At 51.4% G+C, this 20,109-nt stretch overlaps 1 protein-coding gene across 1 annotated transcript in view; it reads left to right on the forward strand.

Moving 5' to 3' along the window:
* The window catches only part of OBSCN (obscurin, cytoskeletal calmodulin and titin-interacting RhoGEF), a 636,219-nt gene that overhangs the window by 210,224 nt on the left and 405,886 nt on the right, over positions 1–20,109 (forward strand). The window contains exon 61 of the mRNA XM_073561015.1: positions 6,679–6,945. Coding sequence (XP_073417116.1) covers positions 6,679–6,945 — 267 coding nt within the window. The remainder of the gene's footprint in view (positions 1–6,678; positions 6,946–20,109) is intronic.

The raw sequence follows: 20,109 nt of genomic DNA on the forward strand, positions 1-20,109 counted from the left end.
TCCCATCGGTGTGCAGTATGAACGGTTGCGAGAAATCCGCATAAGCTAACACCGGGGCACCCGAGAGTGCAGCCTTAAGGTCTTGGAAAGCTTCCTCTTGCGGTTGTTGCCACTGGATTTTCCCTCCATTTGCCCCGGCAGGAGCCCCCTTTGTCAGGTTCTGCAGGGCTCGGGCTCGGCGTGCAAAATTCTTTACGAAACGACGGTAGTATCTGGCCAACCCCAGGAAGGCCCGCACGTCTTTTACCGTCTTGGGAGTAGGCCATCCCTGGATGGCGGCAACCTTCTCCAGAGACGGTCTATCGCCCTCGGCCGAGACTATATGCCCCAGATATTCGATCTGAGTGCGAAACAGGTGGCATTTCTGGGGCTTTACCTTCAACCCGTACTTCTGCAGCCGGCCGAGCACCTGCCCCAACCGCCGCAGGTGGTCCTCAAACATGGCAGCATAGATGATGATATCGTCCAGGTATATCAGCGTGGCTTCGAAGTTGAGATCTCCCAGACACCGCTCCATCAGCTGCTGAAAGGCTCCCGGGGCGTTGGCCAGCCCAAACGGCATCCGATTGAACTCACAGTCCCATGGGGAGAATGAACACCGTCTTGACCCTGTCTTCCTCCAACTTGGGCACCCGCCAGTACCCACTGGCCAGATCAAAAGTCGAGAAGTACGTCGCCTTCCCCAAGGCGGACAGGGACTCTTCTATGCAGGGCAGCGGGTACGAGTCTTTGATGGTGCAGGCATTCAGCTTCCGATAGTCCACACAGAACCGCAGGGTGCCATCCTTTTTGCTGACCAACACGATGGGAGCCGCCAGGGGCTCTGAATTCCTTGTTTGACCCCCTTCTGCAGCATTTGGCCCAGTAAGGTTTTCACCTCCTGGTATAACTGTGGAGGGATTTGCCGATATCGTTCCCGGATGGGGGCCGTTCCTGCCGTGGGAATTCCATGCGTGATGGCTGTGGTGCATCCAAAATCATCCTCGTGGCTGGCGAATACGTCGTGGTACTGTCCGAGTAGTGTTTCTACCTGGAGTTGGGCTGGAGTCAAGCCGGAGAGTTCGGCCCGCATTCTCTCCAGAATGCTTCGGCCCGTTTCCTGGGTCGAGGACTCGGCAGTCTGTAGCGTTCGAATAGTCACTGCCCAAGGGTCCTCGGGTTGCACCTTTAATTGGACCGTAGGGGCTGGCAGCACCTCTTCCAAAGGCCTTACCAGCTTGGCCATTTTGGCCCGGGACTTTAAGACGTTGTTTTGGTCTTCTAGGTTGACAGAGCGCACCAGGACGGTCCCTCTCCGCACCGTGGTCAGGGAGCGGGCCACCTGTATGCCTGGATGAAGGGGTTCTGAGTAGCATGGCTCCACCTCCATCTCCACGCCCTCCAAAGGCACCGGGGCCCGGATAGGCAGGGACACTACTGTCTGCCCGGGAGGCAGCACGAGCGTTTGAGCCCCTGGCACGATGACTTTGCCCAGTGCCTCGGCCTCCTGGCAGTCCTGGAGAACTCGCGCCTCCTGGACCAACTGCTGGAAGACCTGCCCTTGGGCCGTGCGGGAACCTCACTGCTTCAGGATCTCTTGCGTGGGGTCGTTGAGGAGTAAATTGCCAAACTCCCGCAGTATGTTCATACCCAGGATGACTGGATGCTTGTTATTGGTTTCCCCTTGGGTCAGGATCACTCCCCGGCGGCCGAGGTATTTGCCACACAGCGTCATCTGCTTCCAAACCACTCCAGCAACAGGGACCGGTAGTTGATTGGCGGCTGCCAGTCTTATCATGCTCCCTCACTGGGGTCTCGCCGCCTCGGGAGAGTGCTGCCGAAAATAAGTTGCAGGCATGGTCGTTACTTGTGACCCCGTGTCTACTAGGCACCGTACGGCATGGCCCTCGACCTCTGCCCATATCACTGGACACTTTGCGACCAGATCTTCGGGACTTCCAGCACCCCATGTTGTGGCTTCTGGCTCCGAGTGGCGTCCCCCCAGCCCGGAGCCCTCTAGTTTAATGGCTGCCGGGGTGGGCATCTTCCACACCGCGGACACACTCGTGCGAAGTGGCCCAGCTCCCCGCACTCATAGCACCAGGGCTGCGAGGCCCCCAGGGCCCAGGATTGAAACTAGGCCGACTAGTCGTGAACTCAGTCCTTCTTTTCACTTCGGCCAACTTGCCCCTGATGTGTTCTTCAGCTCTTGTTTCATCTCTTCTATCCATTGGGGCTCCCCGACAGTGCTTACGGAGGCCTCCACACTCTGGACCTTCCCCACGGGGACCGCCATCTCCTGCTCCTGCTCTTGAGCGCGTGCCTGACTCCCCATCTCAGAAAAGGCCATACGTGGGTTCACTCGGACCTGCTCCCGTAACGCCTGCTTTATTAACGGGTCTCGGAGTCCAGTCACTAACATGTCGCGTAGGGTAATGTCGATGGGTCCTACCCCTACGCCGTCCTTCCGCTCAATGGCTGTGTATAACTCCTGGAGGACATTCATATACTGGGTGATCGTCTCCCCCTCTCCCTGCATTCGACTGAACAACCGGGTCCTCAACTCTCCGACATTTGTTGGATCCCCATGGGTCTCTTCCAGAGTCCGCAAGACCCTAGCAAAGGTGTTAGTGTCCCGATGGCCTCAACATTACTGAATCTCAGGCCTCCCCATCTAACGCCATGAGAGCTACCTCAGCTTCCAGGTCAGGGGTCATCGGATGCATTCGGAAGAGCCCTCGCATTCGCTCTGTCCAGCTCCACGGCATGGTGTTGGAGCCGGAGAACCTAGGCAGGTTGCTTAGCATAGCCCCCAAAGAAATGCTGGACCGGAGGCCCTCAATATTTGCTGAATCTACGGCCCCGCTCTGGTCTGGTGCGCCGTTGTCCGCGCTTGGAGACTGCATCCTGCCGACTACTGCAAATGTGGTCATAGCAGGTACGCGGGATGCAGTGACGAGACACGAGACGGATTGAACTTTAGGTAGTAACTTTTATAGATTGATGCCGGTAAGGCTATCCTAAGCAACCAAACAAAATAACAGAAATTGTCCTCGCAGGGACCCAATACAAACAAACACTGGTTATGAGAACACGACTACTCCGGCAAAGGCTGGTCACTATAGGGCCGCTGTATGGCCGACTACGGGTCCTTAGTTATATTGTGTCACTTATCCGTCTGGGCGTCCTGGACGATGGTGCTTCGGCGTCGCAGCTACTGGGCCCAGCTGCTGAGGATCTGGCGTAGTCTTCGGGCGATCCGACGCCCAGGCGAAGCAGGGTCACAACAGGCCCTAGAAGAGTTCCTTGATGGAGTGTCCCCCAGCAGAGACAGCGGAATACCGCCCAGGAGTGGGAGAGTCGAGGCCGCAGCCCCCAAACGGGCGTGCAGCGGCGGTGCTGAGTGGCGCTTGGTAGGCCACCGGCGCAGCCAGCGGCTGCACTAGGGAACCCGTGGTGGGCAGCGGCCCGGCCGTTGCCACGGACGGGGGGCGGTGACGGAGGCGGGCGGCAATGAACAAGCCGCAGCTGCGGTCAGGAGCGGTAGCGGCAGCGGGCAGGCCGCAGCCGCGAGCTGGAGCGAGGCGGCAATGGCCGCGGGTGGCTGCGGGCAGGCCACAGCCGCGAGCTGGAGTGAGGAGGCAACGGCCGCGGGCTGGAGTGAAGCGGCGGTCTTCTGTCGGTCGGCTCGGCGCCGTCTCCCTGCAGTCCACCGTGAGTCTCCCTCCTGTCGCTGTCCTGCTCTCTGGTTACTGCTCGTGGTTCTGGCTCCCTGGTGCTTCCACGGTCTCCTGCTCCTTCTCTCCCGTTCTGCTGACTCACTCTGACTGGCGTCCTCCGGCCCTTTGATATAGGCTCCGCCCCTTTTATATAGGCTCCTCCCCAACCGTCCTGTCAGTCTCAGCGGTCTATCTCCTAACTCTGCTCCCCGGAAACAGACCCCCTAGGAACCTAGATGACGGTCCCCTTGGTTCCCGGCCCCGACACTCGACGGGGGCCCTTCCTCCTACACCAGTATCCTCCATACTCCAGTTTTACTATCGGGTGCACTCCAGTATCCTCCATACTTCAGTTCTACTATCTGGTACACTCCAGCATCCGCCATACTCCTGATCTACCATATGGTACAATCCAGTGTCCTCCATACTCCAGTCCTACCATCCGGTGCACTCCAGTATCTTCCATACTCCTGTTCTACCATCTGGTTCACTCTAGTATCTTCCATACTCCTTTTCTACTATCCAGTACAATCCAGTATAATCCGTACTTCTACAATCCGGTACAGTCCAGTATCCTCCATACTCCAGTCCTACCATCTGGTACATTCCAGTATCCTCCATACTCCTGTTCTACCATCTGGTTCACTCTAGTATCTTCCACACTCCTGTTCTACTATCCAGTACAATCCAGTATAATCCGTACTTCTACAATCCGGTACAGTCCAGTATCCTCCATACTCCTGTTCTACAATCTGGTACATTCCACTATACTCAATACTCCAGTTTTACCGTCTGGTACAATCCAGTATCCGCCACCCTCCAGTTCTACCATCCGGTACACTCCAGTATCCTCCATACAACTGTTCTACCATCCGGTGCACTCCAGTATCCTCCATACTCCTGTTCTACCATCTGGTACAGTCCAGTATCCTCCAAACTCCAGTTCTACCATCCAGTACACCCCATTATCTTACACACTCCTGTTCTACTATCCGGTACACTCTAGTATCCTCCATACTCCAGTTCTACCATCTGGTACATCCTCCATACTACTGTTCTACCATCCGAGGCACTCCAGTATTCTCTATACTCCAGTTCTACCATCCGGTACACTTCCGTATCCTTCTTACTCCTGTTCTACCATCCAGTACATTCCAGTATCCTCCATACTCCATTTCTACCACCCGTTATACTCCAGTATCATCCATACTCCATTTCTACCATCCAGTACACTCCAGTATCTTCCATACTTCGGTTCTACCATCTGGTACACTCCAGTATCCTCCATACTCCAGTTCTACCATCTGGTACACTTCATTATCCTCCATCCTCCTGTTCTACCATCTGGTACAGTCCAGTATCTTCGATACTCCAGTTCTACCATCTGGTACACTCCAGTATCTTCCATACACCTGTTCTACCATCTGGTACACTCGAGTATCCTCCACAGTCCAGTTCTACCATCTGGTACACTTCATTATCCTCCATACTCCTGTTCTACCATCTGGTACACTCCAGTAGCTTCCATACTCCAGTTCTACCATCCATTACACTCCAGTATCCTCCATACTCCTGTTCTACCATCCGTTATACTCCAGTATCCTCCATACTCCTGTTCTACCATCCGGTACACTCCAGTAGCTTCCATATGCCAGTTCTACCATCCAGTACACTCCAGTTTCCTCAATACTCCTGTTCTACCATCCAGTACACTCCCGTATCTTCCATACTCCAGTTCTACCATCTGGTACACTCCAGTATCTTCCATACTCCAGTTCTACCACCCATTATACTCCAGTATCCTCCATACTCCTGTTCCACCATACGGTGCACTCCAGTATCTTCCATACTCCAGTTCTACTATCCAGTACACTCCAGTTTCCTCCATACTCCTCTTCTACCATCCGGTGCACTCCAGTATCTTCCATATTCCAGTTCTACGATTTGGTACACTCCAGTTTCCTCCATACTCCTGTTCTACCATCCGGTACACTCCAGTATCTTCCATACTCCAGTTCTACGATTTGGTACACTCCAGTATCTTCCATACTCCAGTTCCATCATCCGGTACACTCCAGTCTCCTCAATACTCCTGTTCTTTCATCCGGTACACTCCAGTATCCTCCATACTCCAGTTCTACCATCCAGTACACTCCAGTATCCTTCATACTCCAGTTCTACCATCCAGTACACTCCAGTGTCCTCCATACTCCTGTTCTACCATCCAGTGCACTCCAGTATCTTCCATACTTCAGTTCTACCATCCAGTACACTCCAGTGTCCTCCATACTCCAGTTTTACCATCCAGTACACTCCAGTATCTTCCATACTCCAGTTCTACCATCCAGTACACTCCAGTTTCCTCCATACTCCTGTTCTATGGTCCGGTGCACTCCAATATCTTCCATACTCCTGTTCTATGGTACGATGCACTCCAGTTTCCTCCATACTCCTTGTCTACCATCCGGTACACTCCAGTATCTTCCATACTCCAGTTCTACCATCCATTACACTCCAGTTTCCTCCATACTCCTGTTCTATGGTCCGGTGCACTCCAGTTTCCTCCATACTCCTTGTCTACCATCCGGTGCACTCCAGTATCTTCCATACGCCTGTTCTATGGTCCGGTGCACTCCAGTTTCCTCCATACTCCTTGTCTACCATCCAGTACACTTCAGTATCTTCCATACTCCAGTTCTACGATCTGGTACACTCCAGTGTCCTCCATATTCCAGTATCTTCCATACTCCAGTTCTACCATCCGTTACACTCCAGTTTCCTCCATACTCCTGTTCTATGGTCCGGTGCACTCTATTTTCTGCTTGCTGATGCCACGCTTACCAAACTTGAAGCTGCCTTCTGGCTACGATTACTAACTGAAGCTTCGCTGATCCCTCACTATGCTCGCGCTGTGGCTTTGTAAAATGTCATTTCATCATGGCCCTTTAATGCATGTCCCCTTTGACATGTTGGTTGACAGATCCAACCATTGAGGTGGTCAGTCCTATGAACGACCTCACCATTGATGAAGATGACACAGCAGAGTTCATCTGCCAGTACTCTAGACCAGTGCAAGCTGCCTGGAAGAAAAACGATGTAGACGTATGTGCTGATGGGAAGAGGGTGATTGTCGAGCAAGACTGGAATGTGGCCAAGCTGACTATTAAGTCTGTGGTTCCTGAGGACAGAGGCATCTATGTGTGTGAAGCTGGAGGCACGAGGGTTGTCGCCATTCTTGATGTTGAAGGTGAGGTCTTCCATCAGTAACGGAAGACTACCGCCAGTATCCATGTTTCCTAAATCTTCCCCCTCCTCATCCTCATGCCTCTATGCCTTGAGCTCAATCCTTAAAAAACTAAATATCCGTAATTCTTTTTCTAAAAATGTTTACATGTACATGTGTCTGTGGTATCTTCAGTATTAATGAGTGCAGCTCTGGAGTACAGGATGAGTACAGGACAATGTAAAATATGTACACAGTGATTCCACCAGCAGAATAGTGAGTGCAGCTCTGGAGTATAATACAGGATGTAACTCAGGATCAGTAATGTAATGTATGTACATAGTGACTGCACCAGCAGAATAGTGAGTGCAGCTCTGGGGTATAATACAGGATGTAACTCAGGATCAGTAATGTAATGTATGTACACAGTGACTGCACCAGCAGAATAGTGAGTGCAGCTCTGGGGTATAATACAGGATGTAACTCGGGATCAGTAATGTATGTACACAGTGACTGCACCAGTAGAATAGTGAGTGCAGCTCTGGGGTATAATACAGGAGGTAACTCAGGATCAGTAATGTAATGTATGTACACAGTGACTGCACCAGCAGAATAGTGAGTGCAGCTCTGGAGTATAATACAGGATGTAACTCAGGATCAGTAATGTAATGTGTTATGAGCTCATTTTCTGCTCCTCCAGTTGAGAGTTCTCCTTCCGTTCTCCCTCTGGTGGTGACAGGAGGTAGTGAGGTTGGTTTAAGTGGTAGTGATCTGCCACCTGATAAGAAGGATAACGATTGGATCTCTGGAGTATCAGACTGGATATAAGACAGCCGATGCCCTATCCTGGTGCTGGTGATTCAGTCTGCTTCTCAGGTCTTGGACTTCAGCTCTCTTCCAGTCTCCTTAAGTTAAGTTTGTTTTTTGCTAATGTTCACACTTGCGCTTGTTGGTCAATTCAGTTTCTTGTGTGGTCAGCTTGCCCCTGCTGGGGCTATGCTGAACTTCCACTCCTATTTATCTGTATTTGCCAATTTGCCTTTTTGTCCCTTATTAGATTGGCCTCTTTTTGCTCTGTTTCAGAATATTTCAGAGTGCTGATATAGTGGGAGAAGTCTAGTGACTTCAGGGTTAATTTTGCTATCAGACGTGTTGGACATTATTTTTGGTAGGGTTTTTTGGCAGATTGCAGACAGTGGCTTTCCTTTTCTGTCCTTTCTAGTTAGTCGGGCCCCATCGTTTTCTTAGCTTATTTTTCTGCCTGTGTATGTGTTTTCTTCTTTCTTCACCGTCAATACATGTGTGGGGGCTGTCTTTTCCTTTGGGGTCTGCTCTGGGGCAGTTAGTTTTCCCTTTTCTTGCTTTAGGTTTATGTAGTCCTCCGGCGGTGACGAGGCGTCTAGGAACAACGTGGGAACGCTCCACTGCTACTGTTGGTTGTGTGGTTAGGATCAGGGATCTGCAATCTGCATGGTGACCAACCTCTCTGGTATTCTGGGACTTAGCTTTTTGTTGTTCCTCCTCGGTGACCCATTCATAACAGTAATGTATGTAACACAGTGACTGCACCAGCAGAATAGTGAGTGCAGCTCTGGGGTATAATACAGGGTGTAACTCAGGATCAGTAATGTAATGTATGTGCACAGTGACTGCACCAGCAGAATAGTGAGTGCAGCTCTGGAGTATAATACAGGAGGTAACTCAGGATCAGTAATGTAATGTATGTACACAGTGACTGCACCAGCAGAATAGTGAGTGCAGCTCTGGAGTATAATACAGGAGGTAACTCAAGATCAGTGATGTAATGTATGTACACAGTAACTGCACCAGCAGAATAGTGAGTGCAGCTCTGGGGTATAATACAGGATGTAACTCAGGATCAGTAATGTAATGTATGTACACAGTGACTGCACCAGCAGAATAGTGAGTGCAGCTCTGGGGTATAATACAGGAGGTTACTCAGGATCAGTAATGTATGTACACAGTGACTGCACCAGCAGAATAGTGAGTGCAACTCTGGAGTATAATACAGGATGTAACTCCGGATCAGTGATGTATGTACACAGTGACTGCACCAGCAGAATAGTGAGTGCAGCTCTGGAGGATAATACAGGATGTAACTCAGGATCAGTAATGTATGTACACAATGACTGCACCAGCAGAATAGTGAGTGCAGCTCTGGAGTATAATACAGGATGTAATTCCGGATCAGTAATGTAATGTATGTACACAGTGACTGCACCAGCAGAATAGTGATTGCAGCTCTGGGGTATAATACAGGATATAACTCAGGATCAGTAATGTAATGTATGTACACAGTGACTGCACCAGCAGAATAGTGAGTGCAACTCTGGAGTATAATACAGGATGTAACTCCGGATCAGTGATGTAATGTATGTACACAGTGACTGCACCAGCAGAATAGCGAGTGCAGCTCTGGAGGATAATACAGATGTAACTCAGGATCAGTAATGTATGTACACAATGACTGCACCAGCAGAATAGTGAGTGCAGCTCTGGAGTATAATACAGGATGTAACTCCGGATCAGTGATGTAATGTATGTACACAGTGACTGCACCAGCAGAATAGCGAGTGCAGCTCTGGAGGATAATACAGATGTAACTCAGGATCAGTAATGTAATGTATGTACACAGTGACTGCACCAGCAGAATAGTGAGTGCAGCTCTGGAGTATAATACAGGATGTAACTCCGGATCAGTAATGTAATGTATGTACACAGTGACTGCACCAGCAGAATAGTGAGTGCAGCTCTGCAGTATAATACAGGATATAACTCAGGATCAGTAATGTAATGTATGTACACAGTGACTGCACCAGCAGAATAGTGAGTGCAGCTCTGGAGTATAATACAGGTTGTATTGCCCCCGAGTAGATACTATGTGTCACGCGGCGGCTGCCGCGGACTTCCTCTCTTACCTCCCTCCGGCCCCGGCTCACCCGCTCTCCGGGGGTCACCTCTCTGCCGCACCGGCCGCTGCGGGCCTCGGCGCGGTCTCTCCCGGCCTCCCGTCCACGGCCCACGATCGCCTCTGTCCATCCCCCTGGTGCGCGCTCCCGCTCCTCCTCCTCGGCGGGTGCGTCTCCTCGCTATGGCCGGGCGCGCGCTCTCCCCCACCTGAGGACGCGCGTCTCCTCCTTCAGCTGGAGGTCATGACCTGGAAGGCCTTCGCTCTCCCTATATCAGGCCGCCTCCTTCTGGAGGCGATGCCTGACTATCATTAGTACTTGCTAGTGACTCTGGCCGCTCTCCTAGCGCTCCCCTGCCTTCTCCCGTGCATTTACCTAGTTCCTCTTGTGCTTCCTCTCCTAGGTTCTGTGGCTTCGGTTCTCGTCCGTGTCCCTCCTGTGTCTTCAAGCCTTGCCATCCCTCCTGTCTCGCCAAGACGTGCCGTCTCTCCTGTGTCTCCGAGCCGTGTCGTCTGTCCAGTGCCTGCTCTTTGGATCTACCTGTCTGTCCGCTCTGACTTTCCCGGGTACCGGCTACCGTGGTGATAGTTCCCCGTGGGCCTGCCCCATACACTCCCTGTATAGGGGGTGGTCCACCTGGTCAGCTCGCCCTCGGGAGGTTCGTTGCCACGGTCTAGTGGGTCCACCCCAGGAGTACCTTACAGTATAGTCAGGCCATGGATCCCGCTGGTACCTCGACCCCGACCCAAAAGGAACTTTTGTTCCTTCGTGAGAACCAGGCGAGGATCATGTCGTTCCTCAAATCGATGGAGTCCCGACTTTCCTCTTTGCAGACCTCCGATCCGGGAATTGCCTCCCAGATCTCCGGCCTGCAGCAGGAACTGGCCCAGCAGCGCGACACCCAGGCCCATATTTTGAACTACATTGCCTCTGTAGATAACCGCTTACTAGCCCTACAGGCGGCAGCCGCAGTTCCGGCACCTGTGGCAGTTCCACACTCCTCTCCCCGGTTGGCCAAACCCCCACGTTATAGCGGAGATCCCAAACTCTGTCGGAGGTTCATCAACCAGTGCCAGTTGCATTTCGAGTTGGCTCCCCTACAGTATCCCTCCGACCGGGCCAAAGTGGCCTTTATGATTTCCCACTTTGAGGGTGAGGCACTGGCCTGGGTGAATCCCTTGTGGGAACGCGATGACCCGATAGTCTCCCAGCTCGCGACTTTCTTGGAGACCTTTCGTTAGGTCTTCGATGAGCCCGGTCGCCTGGTCTCTGCTACCGAGTCTTTGTTCTGCCTTCGCCAGGGTACCCTCTCGGTAGGACAGTACGCCATCCAGTTCCGTACGTTATCCTCGGAGCTGGGGTGGAACAATGAGGCCCTGGTTGGGGCTTTTTGGCGAGGCTTATCATCCCGAATCAAGGACGAGCTGGCAGGCCGGGATACACCCTCGACTTTGGAGGACCTCATCTCGCTGGCAACACGAGTTGATCTGCGTTTCCGGGAGCGTTCCCGCGAGATCGCCAGGGAGAGAAGGCCCAATCGTTTTTCTCCTCCTACACACAGCCCACCACGCTCACGGTCCTCCGCCGCAGCCGCAGCTCCCGAACCCATGCAAGTGGACCGACTAAGGCCCGCGGAGCTTCGCCGCCAGGACAGACTCGCTCATGGCCTTTGTCTCTATTGTGGCAGCGCCTCCCATCTCCTGCGTTCCTGTCCTGTGAGGCCGGGAGACTCCTCCGCCTAGGACAGGTAAGAGAGGCCTCCCTAGGTGTCACTGACACCTCTCTACCCTTGACCCTTTCTGTTTTGTTTTTCTTGGGCTCCAAACGTTTTTCGGAGTTAGCCTATATTGATTCGGGGGCTGTGGGAAACTTCATCCAACTCGAGGCGGTGAAGAGATTAGGGATACCTGTCAGGTCCTTGGAGGTTCCCCGGCAGTTAGCCTCTGTCGACGGTGCTCCCTTGCGCGAAGCCGTTACTCTGGTCACTGAAGAGCTGGAGTTACAGATCGGGGTCTTGCACCGTGAAAAGATAACCTTCTTCGTGCTGCCGTCTTTGTCCCACACCGTGCTTCTGGGTCTTCCGTGGTTGCGGATGCATGATCCTGTTCTGGATTGGCGGTCCGGAGACATCCTTTGCTGGGGCCGTTTCTGCCAAACCAGATGTCTCCGCCCAGTACGACCCCTCAAATGTTCGTCTCCTGTCTCGGGCCCTGCGGAGTTGCCTTCGGCTTACTGGCCCTTCGCGGACGTCTTCGATAAAAAGGAAGCGGAGGTCCTTCCTCCGCACCGGCAATATGATTGTCCCATCGAGCTTGTTCCTGGCTCGACTCCGCCCCGAGGGCGGATCTATCCGTTGAGTCCACTCGAGTCCCAGGCCATGACCGAATATGTACAGGAGAATTTGGCTAGGGGCTTCATCCGAAAGTCTTCTTCCCCTGCTGGAGCTGGCTTCTTTTTTGTCAAGAAAAAAGACGGGTCCCTGCGCCCCTGTATTGACTATCGTGGTCTCAACGAGATTACCGTTAAGAATAGATATCCGCTACCTCTCATCCCCGAGTTGTTCGACCGGCTACGTGGGGCACGAATCTTTTCTAAATTGGATCTCCGTAGAGCCTATAATCTCATCCGTATTCGCTCTGGAGATGAGTGGAAGACCGCCTTCAACACCAGAGATGGACACTATGAGTATCTCGTCATGCCCTTTGGGTTATGCAACGCTCCCGCAGTCTTTCAGGAATTTGTGAACGACGTCTTCCGAGACCTTCTGTATTCCTGCGTGGTTGTGTACCTCGACGATATCCTGGTCTTTTCTCCTGATCTGTCCACCCATAGAAGAGATGTCCGGCGCGTGCTGTTCCGTTTGAGGGAGAATCGTCTGTACGCCAAGTTGGAGAAGTGTGCCTTTGAGCAGTCCTCTCTTCCATTTCTGGGCTATATCATCTCCGACTCTGGTCTGCGTATGGATCCTGAGAAGGTTTCGGCCGTGCTTAACTGGCCACGTCCTCAAGGGGTGAAAGCCATTCAGCATTTTCTCGGCTTCGCAAACTACTACCGGCAGTTCATCTCCCATTTCTCCCATTTGACTGGCGCTATCTCATCTTTGATCCGTAAGGGAGCCAACCCACACGTCTGGACCCCTGAAGCAGAAGAAGCCTTTCTATCTCTGAAACGTGCCTTTGCCACGGCCCCCGTACTCCATCGCCCTGAGGTCAACAAACCATTCGTCCTTGAGGTAGATGCATCCGCAACGGGAGCCGGAGCTGTTTTGTCTCAGAGGTCCTCCTCCGGCAGGCTCGTTACGTGCGGTTTCTTTTCAAAATCTTTCTCCACCCCAGAGCGGAATTATTCCATCGGAGACCGAGAACTGCTTGCCATCAAGTTAGCCCTAGAAGAGTGGAGGTACTTGTTGGAGGGCGCCGCACATCCCTTCACAATCTACACAGACCATAAGAATCTGGCGTACCTGCGGTCTGCACAAAGACTCAACCCTCGGCAGGCCAGGTGGTCTCTGTTCTTTGGCCGATTCGATTTTGACCTGCATTTTCGTCCAGGCAACAAGAACCTCAAAGCCGACGCCTTGTCCAGGTCCTCTCTTTCCACGGATGTCGAGGAGGAACCTGCACATATTTTGGACCCATCCAGGTTCATCACCGTGGCACCGCTTTCTCTCCTCGCTACCCCACCTGGCAAGACTTTTGTTTCTGAGAGGGACCGAAGACGAATCCTCCACTGGGGCCATGCTTCTAAACTGGCGGGTCATCTCGACCATAAAAAGACACTTCTTCTGGTGTCCCGCTATTACTGGTGGCCGACCCTTTCCCAAGATGTCCGGGATTTCGTCGCCTCCTGTCTCTCGTGTGCCAAAATCAAGGTGCCTCGGCAGCTGCCTTCTGGTCTTCTACATCCACTTCCAGTACCCTCGTCGCCTTGGCAACACATTGCCATGGACTTTATTACGGACCTACCCTCCTCTGCCAAGTGTACTGTCGTCTTAGTGGTAGTAGATAGATTCTCTAAAATGGCCCACTTCATCCCTTTGCCTGGCTTGCCATCGGCTTCCGCCTTGGCGAAGATTTTCGTCCAGCACATCTTTCGTCTCCATGGACTGCCCCAACATATTGTCTCGGACAGAGGAGTCCAATTCACCTCTCGCTTCTGGAGAGCTCTATGCAAATCGATGGATGTCACCCTTGACTTCTCCTCATCTTATCATCCACAGTCCAACGGTCAGGCAGAACGGACGAATCAGAGTTTGGTGAACTACCTCCGGCACTTTTCTAATATCCACCAGAACGACTGGTCTGAATTACTCCCGTGGGCTGAGTTTTCCTATAATAACCACATCAGTGAATCTTCTGGCAAATCCCCGTTTTTTGTCGTCTACGGTCTACATCCTGGTGTACCTCTACCAGTTCCCCCCGCCTCGGGTGTACCGGCGGCTGATCTTCTGTCCGGCGAATTCTCCAGGATCTGGCAGGAGACCAAGACCGCTCTCGAGTTGGTGCGTAACAGGGTAAAAGGATTCGCAGACAAGAGGCGCCTGGATGTCCCACCATATCACCCAGGTGATAAAGTTTGGCTAGCCTCCAAGTTTATTCGCCTCAAAGTCCCGTCCCACAAACTGGGCCCCTGCTATATTGGACATTTTGAGGTCTTGTCCCGTATTAATGATGTCTCCTATAAATTGCGTCTTCCCGCCTCTCTCCGCATCCCTAATGCTTTCCATGTGTCTTTGCTTAAGCCAGTTATTTTCAATCGTTTCCTTTCTGAAGCTCCTCACTCACCTCCGCCTGCCGCCGCAGACGATGTATTTGAGGTGAGAGATATTTTGGCCATGAGAAAGCAAAAAGGGAAAACCTTTTTTTTGGTTGATTGGAAGGGCTTTGGTCCTGAGGAGAGATCCTGGGAGCCCCAGGAGAATATCCAAGCTCCTCGAATCCTGGCTAAATTTTTGTCCGGTCTGCGGGGGAGGGCGCGTAAGGGGGGGGGTACTGTCACGCGGCGGCTGCCGCGGACTTCCTCTCTTACCTCCCTCCGGCCCCGGCTCACCCGCTCTCCGGGGGTCACCTCTCTGCCGCACCGGCCGCTGCAGGCCTCGGCGCGGTCTCTCCCGGCCTCCCGTCCACGGCCCACGATCGCCTCTGTCCAGCCCCCTGGTGCGCGCTCCCGCTCCTCCTCCTCGGCGGGTGCGTCTCCTCGCTATGGCCGGGCGCGCGCTCTCCCCCACCTGAGGACGCGCGTCTCCTCCTTCAGCTGGTGGTCATGACCTGGAAGGCCTTCGCTCTCCCTATATCAGGCCGCCTCCTTCTGGAGGCGATGCCTGACTATCATTAGTACTTGCTAGTGACTCTGGCCGCTCTCCTAGCGCTCCCCTGCCTTCTCCCGTGCATTTACCTAGTTCCTCTTGTGCTTCCTCTCCTAGGTTCTGTGGCTTCGGTTCTCGTCCGTGTCCCTCCTGTGTCTTCAAGCCTTGCCATCCCTCCTGTCTCGCCAAGACGTGCCGTCTCTCCTGTGTCTCCGAGCCGTGTCGTCTGTCCAGTGCCTGCTCTTTGGATCTACCTGTCTGTCCGCTCTGACTTTCCCGGGTACCGGCTACCGTGGTGATAGTTCCCCGTGGGCCTGCCCCATACACTCCCTGTATAGGGGGTGGTCCACCTGGTCAGCTCGCCCTCGGGAGGTTCGTTGCCACGGTCTAGTGGGTCCACCCCAGGAGTACCTTACACTATGTTAGTACTACATAGGGTTCTGTCTGTCCTTTAGTCTTTCTGTTGTCTCTTATTCTCTGATTATCTGTCAGTTTTTAACAATTAATCTTTTTCAATTACTTAATTTCGCATAATGTTGAATTTTAGTGGGGAACTGACACTGAGGAAAGCCTGGGGAGGAAAAGTCACTCCTTCATAGTGGTCAATATGCTTCTCCCGTTGTAAAGGAAACTACAAGTCCCAGCATGCAGTCCTATCTCCTGGGGTCTGCAGGGAGTAGTACCGGCAGCACAAGAGGCCTTTCCTGCAGTTTTGACATGTTCGCAGTCCACATCTGTTATATTTGTCCTGATGACGTCCATAGAACCATACCGAACATGTGTCAGATGTGCGGCATAGAGATCAAGAAGCGTTTATATCAAAGCAATAAAAAGGACAAGGTTTTATTTATACCAATTTAAAACATACATAAGCTTAAAACATCCGTAAAATAAAAAGGTGCCTCAAAACCAAAGAACACAGAGAGCAGTTTCAGCCCAGGAACTTGTCCATCTTTTTGTACGGACGGGTCTGCCGAAGGAGATTTTGACAGACCAGGGAACTTCCGATTGCCCAGCTACAAACCTCAGTCTACCATCCACAGACAGACGGCTTCAATAAAGGCGACGCTCAAGAAGGTCATTGAGAAGAACAGTTGAGACTGGGACTATCTGCTCCGCTTCTGCTCTTCTCCATCAGAGAAGTTCCTCAAACCTCTACTGGCTTCTCGCCCTTCGAGCTTCTGTATGGTCGACATCCGCGAGGGCTCCTGGGCATCGCCAAGGAAATGTAGCAAGCTGAATCTTGTCACACGGAGTGTCATAGAGCATGTCACCCAGTTGCAAGAGAGGATGGTGAAAGTAATGCCCATCGTGATAAAGCATCTTCTCCAGGCACAGGAGGCACAGGCCAGGGTGTATACTCGTTCAGTGAGGCTGAGGCAGTTCCAGCTCAGGGACCCCATTCTAGTGCTTATCCCCGTAGTGGAGAGCAAGTTCCTAGCCAAGTGGCAAGGCCCATACAAGGTGGTGGAAAAACTGAGTGAGGTGAATTACAAGGTACACCAGACAGGCTAAAGGAAGCCGCACCAAATAATTCATGTGAACTTGCTCAAGCCATGGCGAGATCGGGAGTCGCTGGAAACCCCTTGCCTGGGAGCCTATCCTAAAGCCACAGTGGACGATGTCACCAATGCTCTAACCCTGGCCCAGAGACAACAATGTCGGGAACTGTTGTAGCAGAACCATGACCTGTTCTTGGAGTTGCCGGGGCATTCGAGGATGACGTGTTGACAGAGCCACATATAAGGGTGAACCTCATGCTCTATAGAATTCCTGATGGATGTCGGGAGGTTAAAGCAAAGGTGAAAAGGATGTTAGACCTCGGGGTGATTGAGGAGTTGAAAAGTGGATGGTTGAGTCCCATCGCCCTTGTGCCGAAGCCTGATCGTGAATGGTGGTTTTGCAGTGATTATATGATCGCTACCCTCAGGTACTACCTGCTTGACCCTAGGTTTAAGCTGGTGTTTGACCATGCCCCTCTGAGGTGGTTGAGGGAAAAGAAGGGTAAAAATGCTCAGGTAACTAGGTGGTTCTTAGGACGCCAAGATTTCACTTTTCACGTTGAGCAGAGACCAGGGAAGTTGCACAGGAATGCAGATGCCCTGTGTCATGGAAACCCAACTTTTGTTTTCACTTTTAGTTCCGGTTAGGAACTTGCAGCTCACTGGTGCCCCCCTTACTCTCAGGTCAGTCAGGGAACTGCAGGATAAGTAGTCGCCGGAAAGGATGCCTGATCACGTACTGGCTATCGGGCACTCTGCAATCAGGGCAATATGTGTATCACCAGTCGCAGGCCGGGAATACACACACAAACCTCCGATCCGTCACTGCCAGGGTTCCCCAATAACACTAGGATGCCACGCTGCCACCAGTTCCTCGTTTGATACCAAACCCTATGTCGGGTCAGGAACCAACCCAAGGTAGCGGGATTTTATGCGGAGTGTGTCGGTTCAATTATAGAGCAAAAAGAACGAAACTAGTAAAATTATAAGTTTACTCCAGAAAATATCAACAGTGTTTACAAAAATACAAAAGATGTTACAAAAAACAGACAAAATACAATATATACAGACAGTTAGAAATAAAAGGGATTAAAATATGAAACTTTCTCTGTGTCACAGGTATCACGTTATGCTTTGGCCATAAACCTAGAAACTCTTCCCTTGCTGACCTCACTGGAGGCTATGTTCAAGGGAGGTACACCTCTTTTGGAAAAACATTAAAACACTTCAATGTTCCATATCTTTGGCTGGGAAGCTCACAGGGCAACGATAAGGGCATTCTATTTTCCCCTGTGAATTCACCTTTCTTTATAGACCAAAACTGCATGTCTGCATATCACTGGGGGGCAGAAACTCATTTCCCAGGTTTCTCATGACCCTAAAGGCCGCAAAATGTTGCCATGCGTAGCTCTGTGTCCCGGTCCTAGAATCCAATTTTCATGTTTCTAGGTTTAACGGGAGTTAATAAATTTCTTCTCGAGTAGGTTGGGATGAGAACAAAGAAAGATCCGGCGGGAAACTTTACTCCTTGCTAGAGCTGGCAGACCATGATCTCACATTACACAAAAGATTGTTTACCTTAAGCGAAGAGGCGAGCGGACATTCCAGGAGATGGAGGGAGTAGGATTTGACAGAGGCAGACTGAGGGGGCTTGCAGCTGTGTGGCTGCATGTGGAGCTTAGTGTTACTTAAACCAATGGGGGGAGGAGTAGCAGGAAGCTCGGTATGTGTACCTAGCTCTGTATGTGTACCGCTGTGTGCTGACAGAACTTATGTGATGTCACAGTCAGATGTTCAGTCACATGGGAGAAGGAGTCACATGGTCTGGGGCTTAAATAGTTGGGCTTCAGAGGCAGCAGGACTGAAGAGAGGAATCTTCAGTGGTTTGCAGCCTGAGGAGGAACAGTTGAATCTGTGCTGCTCCAGAGCGGGCTGCAACCCACAAATGTGTGGACTCTGTTACAGCATTTTGTTTTCTCTGTTTTTGCCTGAAGGGCTGTGTTTACTTTCCCCTTCTTGTTTGTTTATGATGCCGTATAATAAACCAACTGAAAATTTAAAGAGACAGTGTTCCAGTTTTCTCCGTGTACCGCCAAGTGAGTTGAACTACCACACAGGATATAAATTTTGTAGATGACTCTCTAATAATTATAATACTAGTGATTGGTGGTGTTATTGGTTGTTATAACTGGGCAGTGATGTTATCAATCTACGTTTTATTGACAAGTGACTGCACTCTGATCTGTATTATAAGCAAGGGTGAAGAGGTGACAGCCACACCCCATAGTATTATAACTAAAGAGTTAATCACAAAAGCTTAGAATCCTAGAATGGTAGAGTTGGAAGGGATCTCCTGGGTTATCTGGTCCAACCCCCTGCGCAGAGCAGGAATCTTTGTACTTTTATTTCCTGCATTTGTACTATTACTCGCTGCTTTCTAATTCAAAACACGAACAGAAATGTAGATAATTTATAACTACTAACAAACTGTTCTAATAAACAGCGTCTGCATTTGTCTTTACAGACTCACACTGTGTGTTCTTTGTGGATTTATCCTGTGAATCACTGACCTGATGTTTAGTTGTTACCCACAGTTTTTTAGATCTGCTTCACGTCTATGTGTCATGGAGTCTCCAACTTCTGGCCGCTGTCACCTGTTATTCCAGCCCAGGATGCTTGGACGGAATCACACTAGTTTTTGGCATTTGTTGACTTTTCCTCAGAAATGGCATTTTTAATGTCACCCCACAAGTGTCCTATCAGATTAAGGTCCGGGGATCGGGCCGGATGCTCCATAACCTCAATTATGTTGGACTGGAACCATTTACTGGTGTGTTTAGGGTCGTTGTCTTGGTGAATCCCCATTTCATGGACACATCCTCTTCAGTGTAAGGCGACATGATCTCTTCCAGTCTTGTAATATCTGAAGACTGGTCCATGATCCCTGGTGTGCGGTAAGTAGGTCCGGCCCCATAGTAAGGGAAACATGGCCATCTCATGAGGCTTCACGGTCTGCAGAGTGGACTGCGGCTGCAGAGTTTGGGGGTCGTCTGATGAACTGGCTGCGGCCTTGGACCAAAAAGAACAATTTTACTTTCATCAGTCCACAAAATGTCTCTCCATTTCTCTTCAGGCCGGGTGATGTGTTCTTTAACACATTGTATCCGCTTCAGTTCATGTCTTTATTAACAGCGGGACGTTGGGGGAATTCTTGGTAAGAGATCATCGTCACACAGGCGTCTTCTGTCACAGTCCTCACAGGTAACGTGAGACTGTCTGTGATCATCCTGGAGCCGATCACTGGTAACGTGAGACGGTCTGTGATCATCCTGCAGCAGATCATTGCTAACGTGAGACGGTGTGTGTTCATCCTGCAGCCGATCATTGGTAACGTGAGACTGTGATCATCCTGGAGCCGATCATTGGTAACGTGAGACGTCTGTGATCATCC

Source organism: Dendrobates tinctorius, unplaced genomic scaffold, assembly GCF_039654945.1.
Source record: "Dendrobates tinctorius isolate UK_male_01 unplaced genomic scaffold, ASM3965494v1 ptg000311l, whole genome shotgun sequence".
Classification (NCBI taxonomy): domain Eukaryota; kingdom Metazoa; phylum Chordata; class Amphibia; order Anura; family Dendrobatidae; genus Dendrobates; species Dendrobates tinctorius.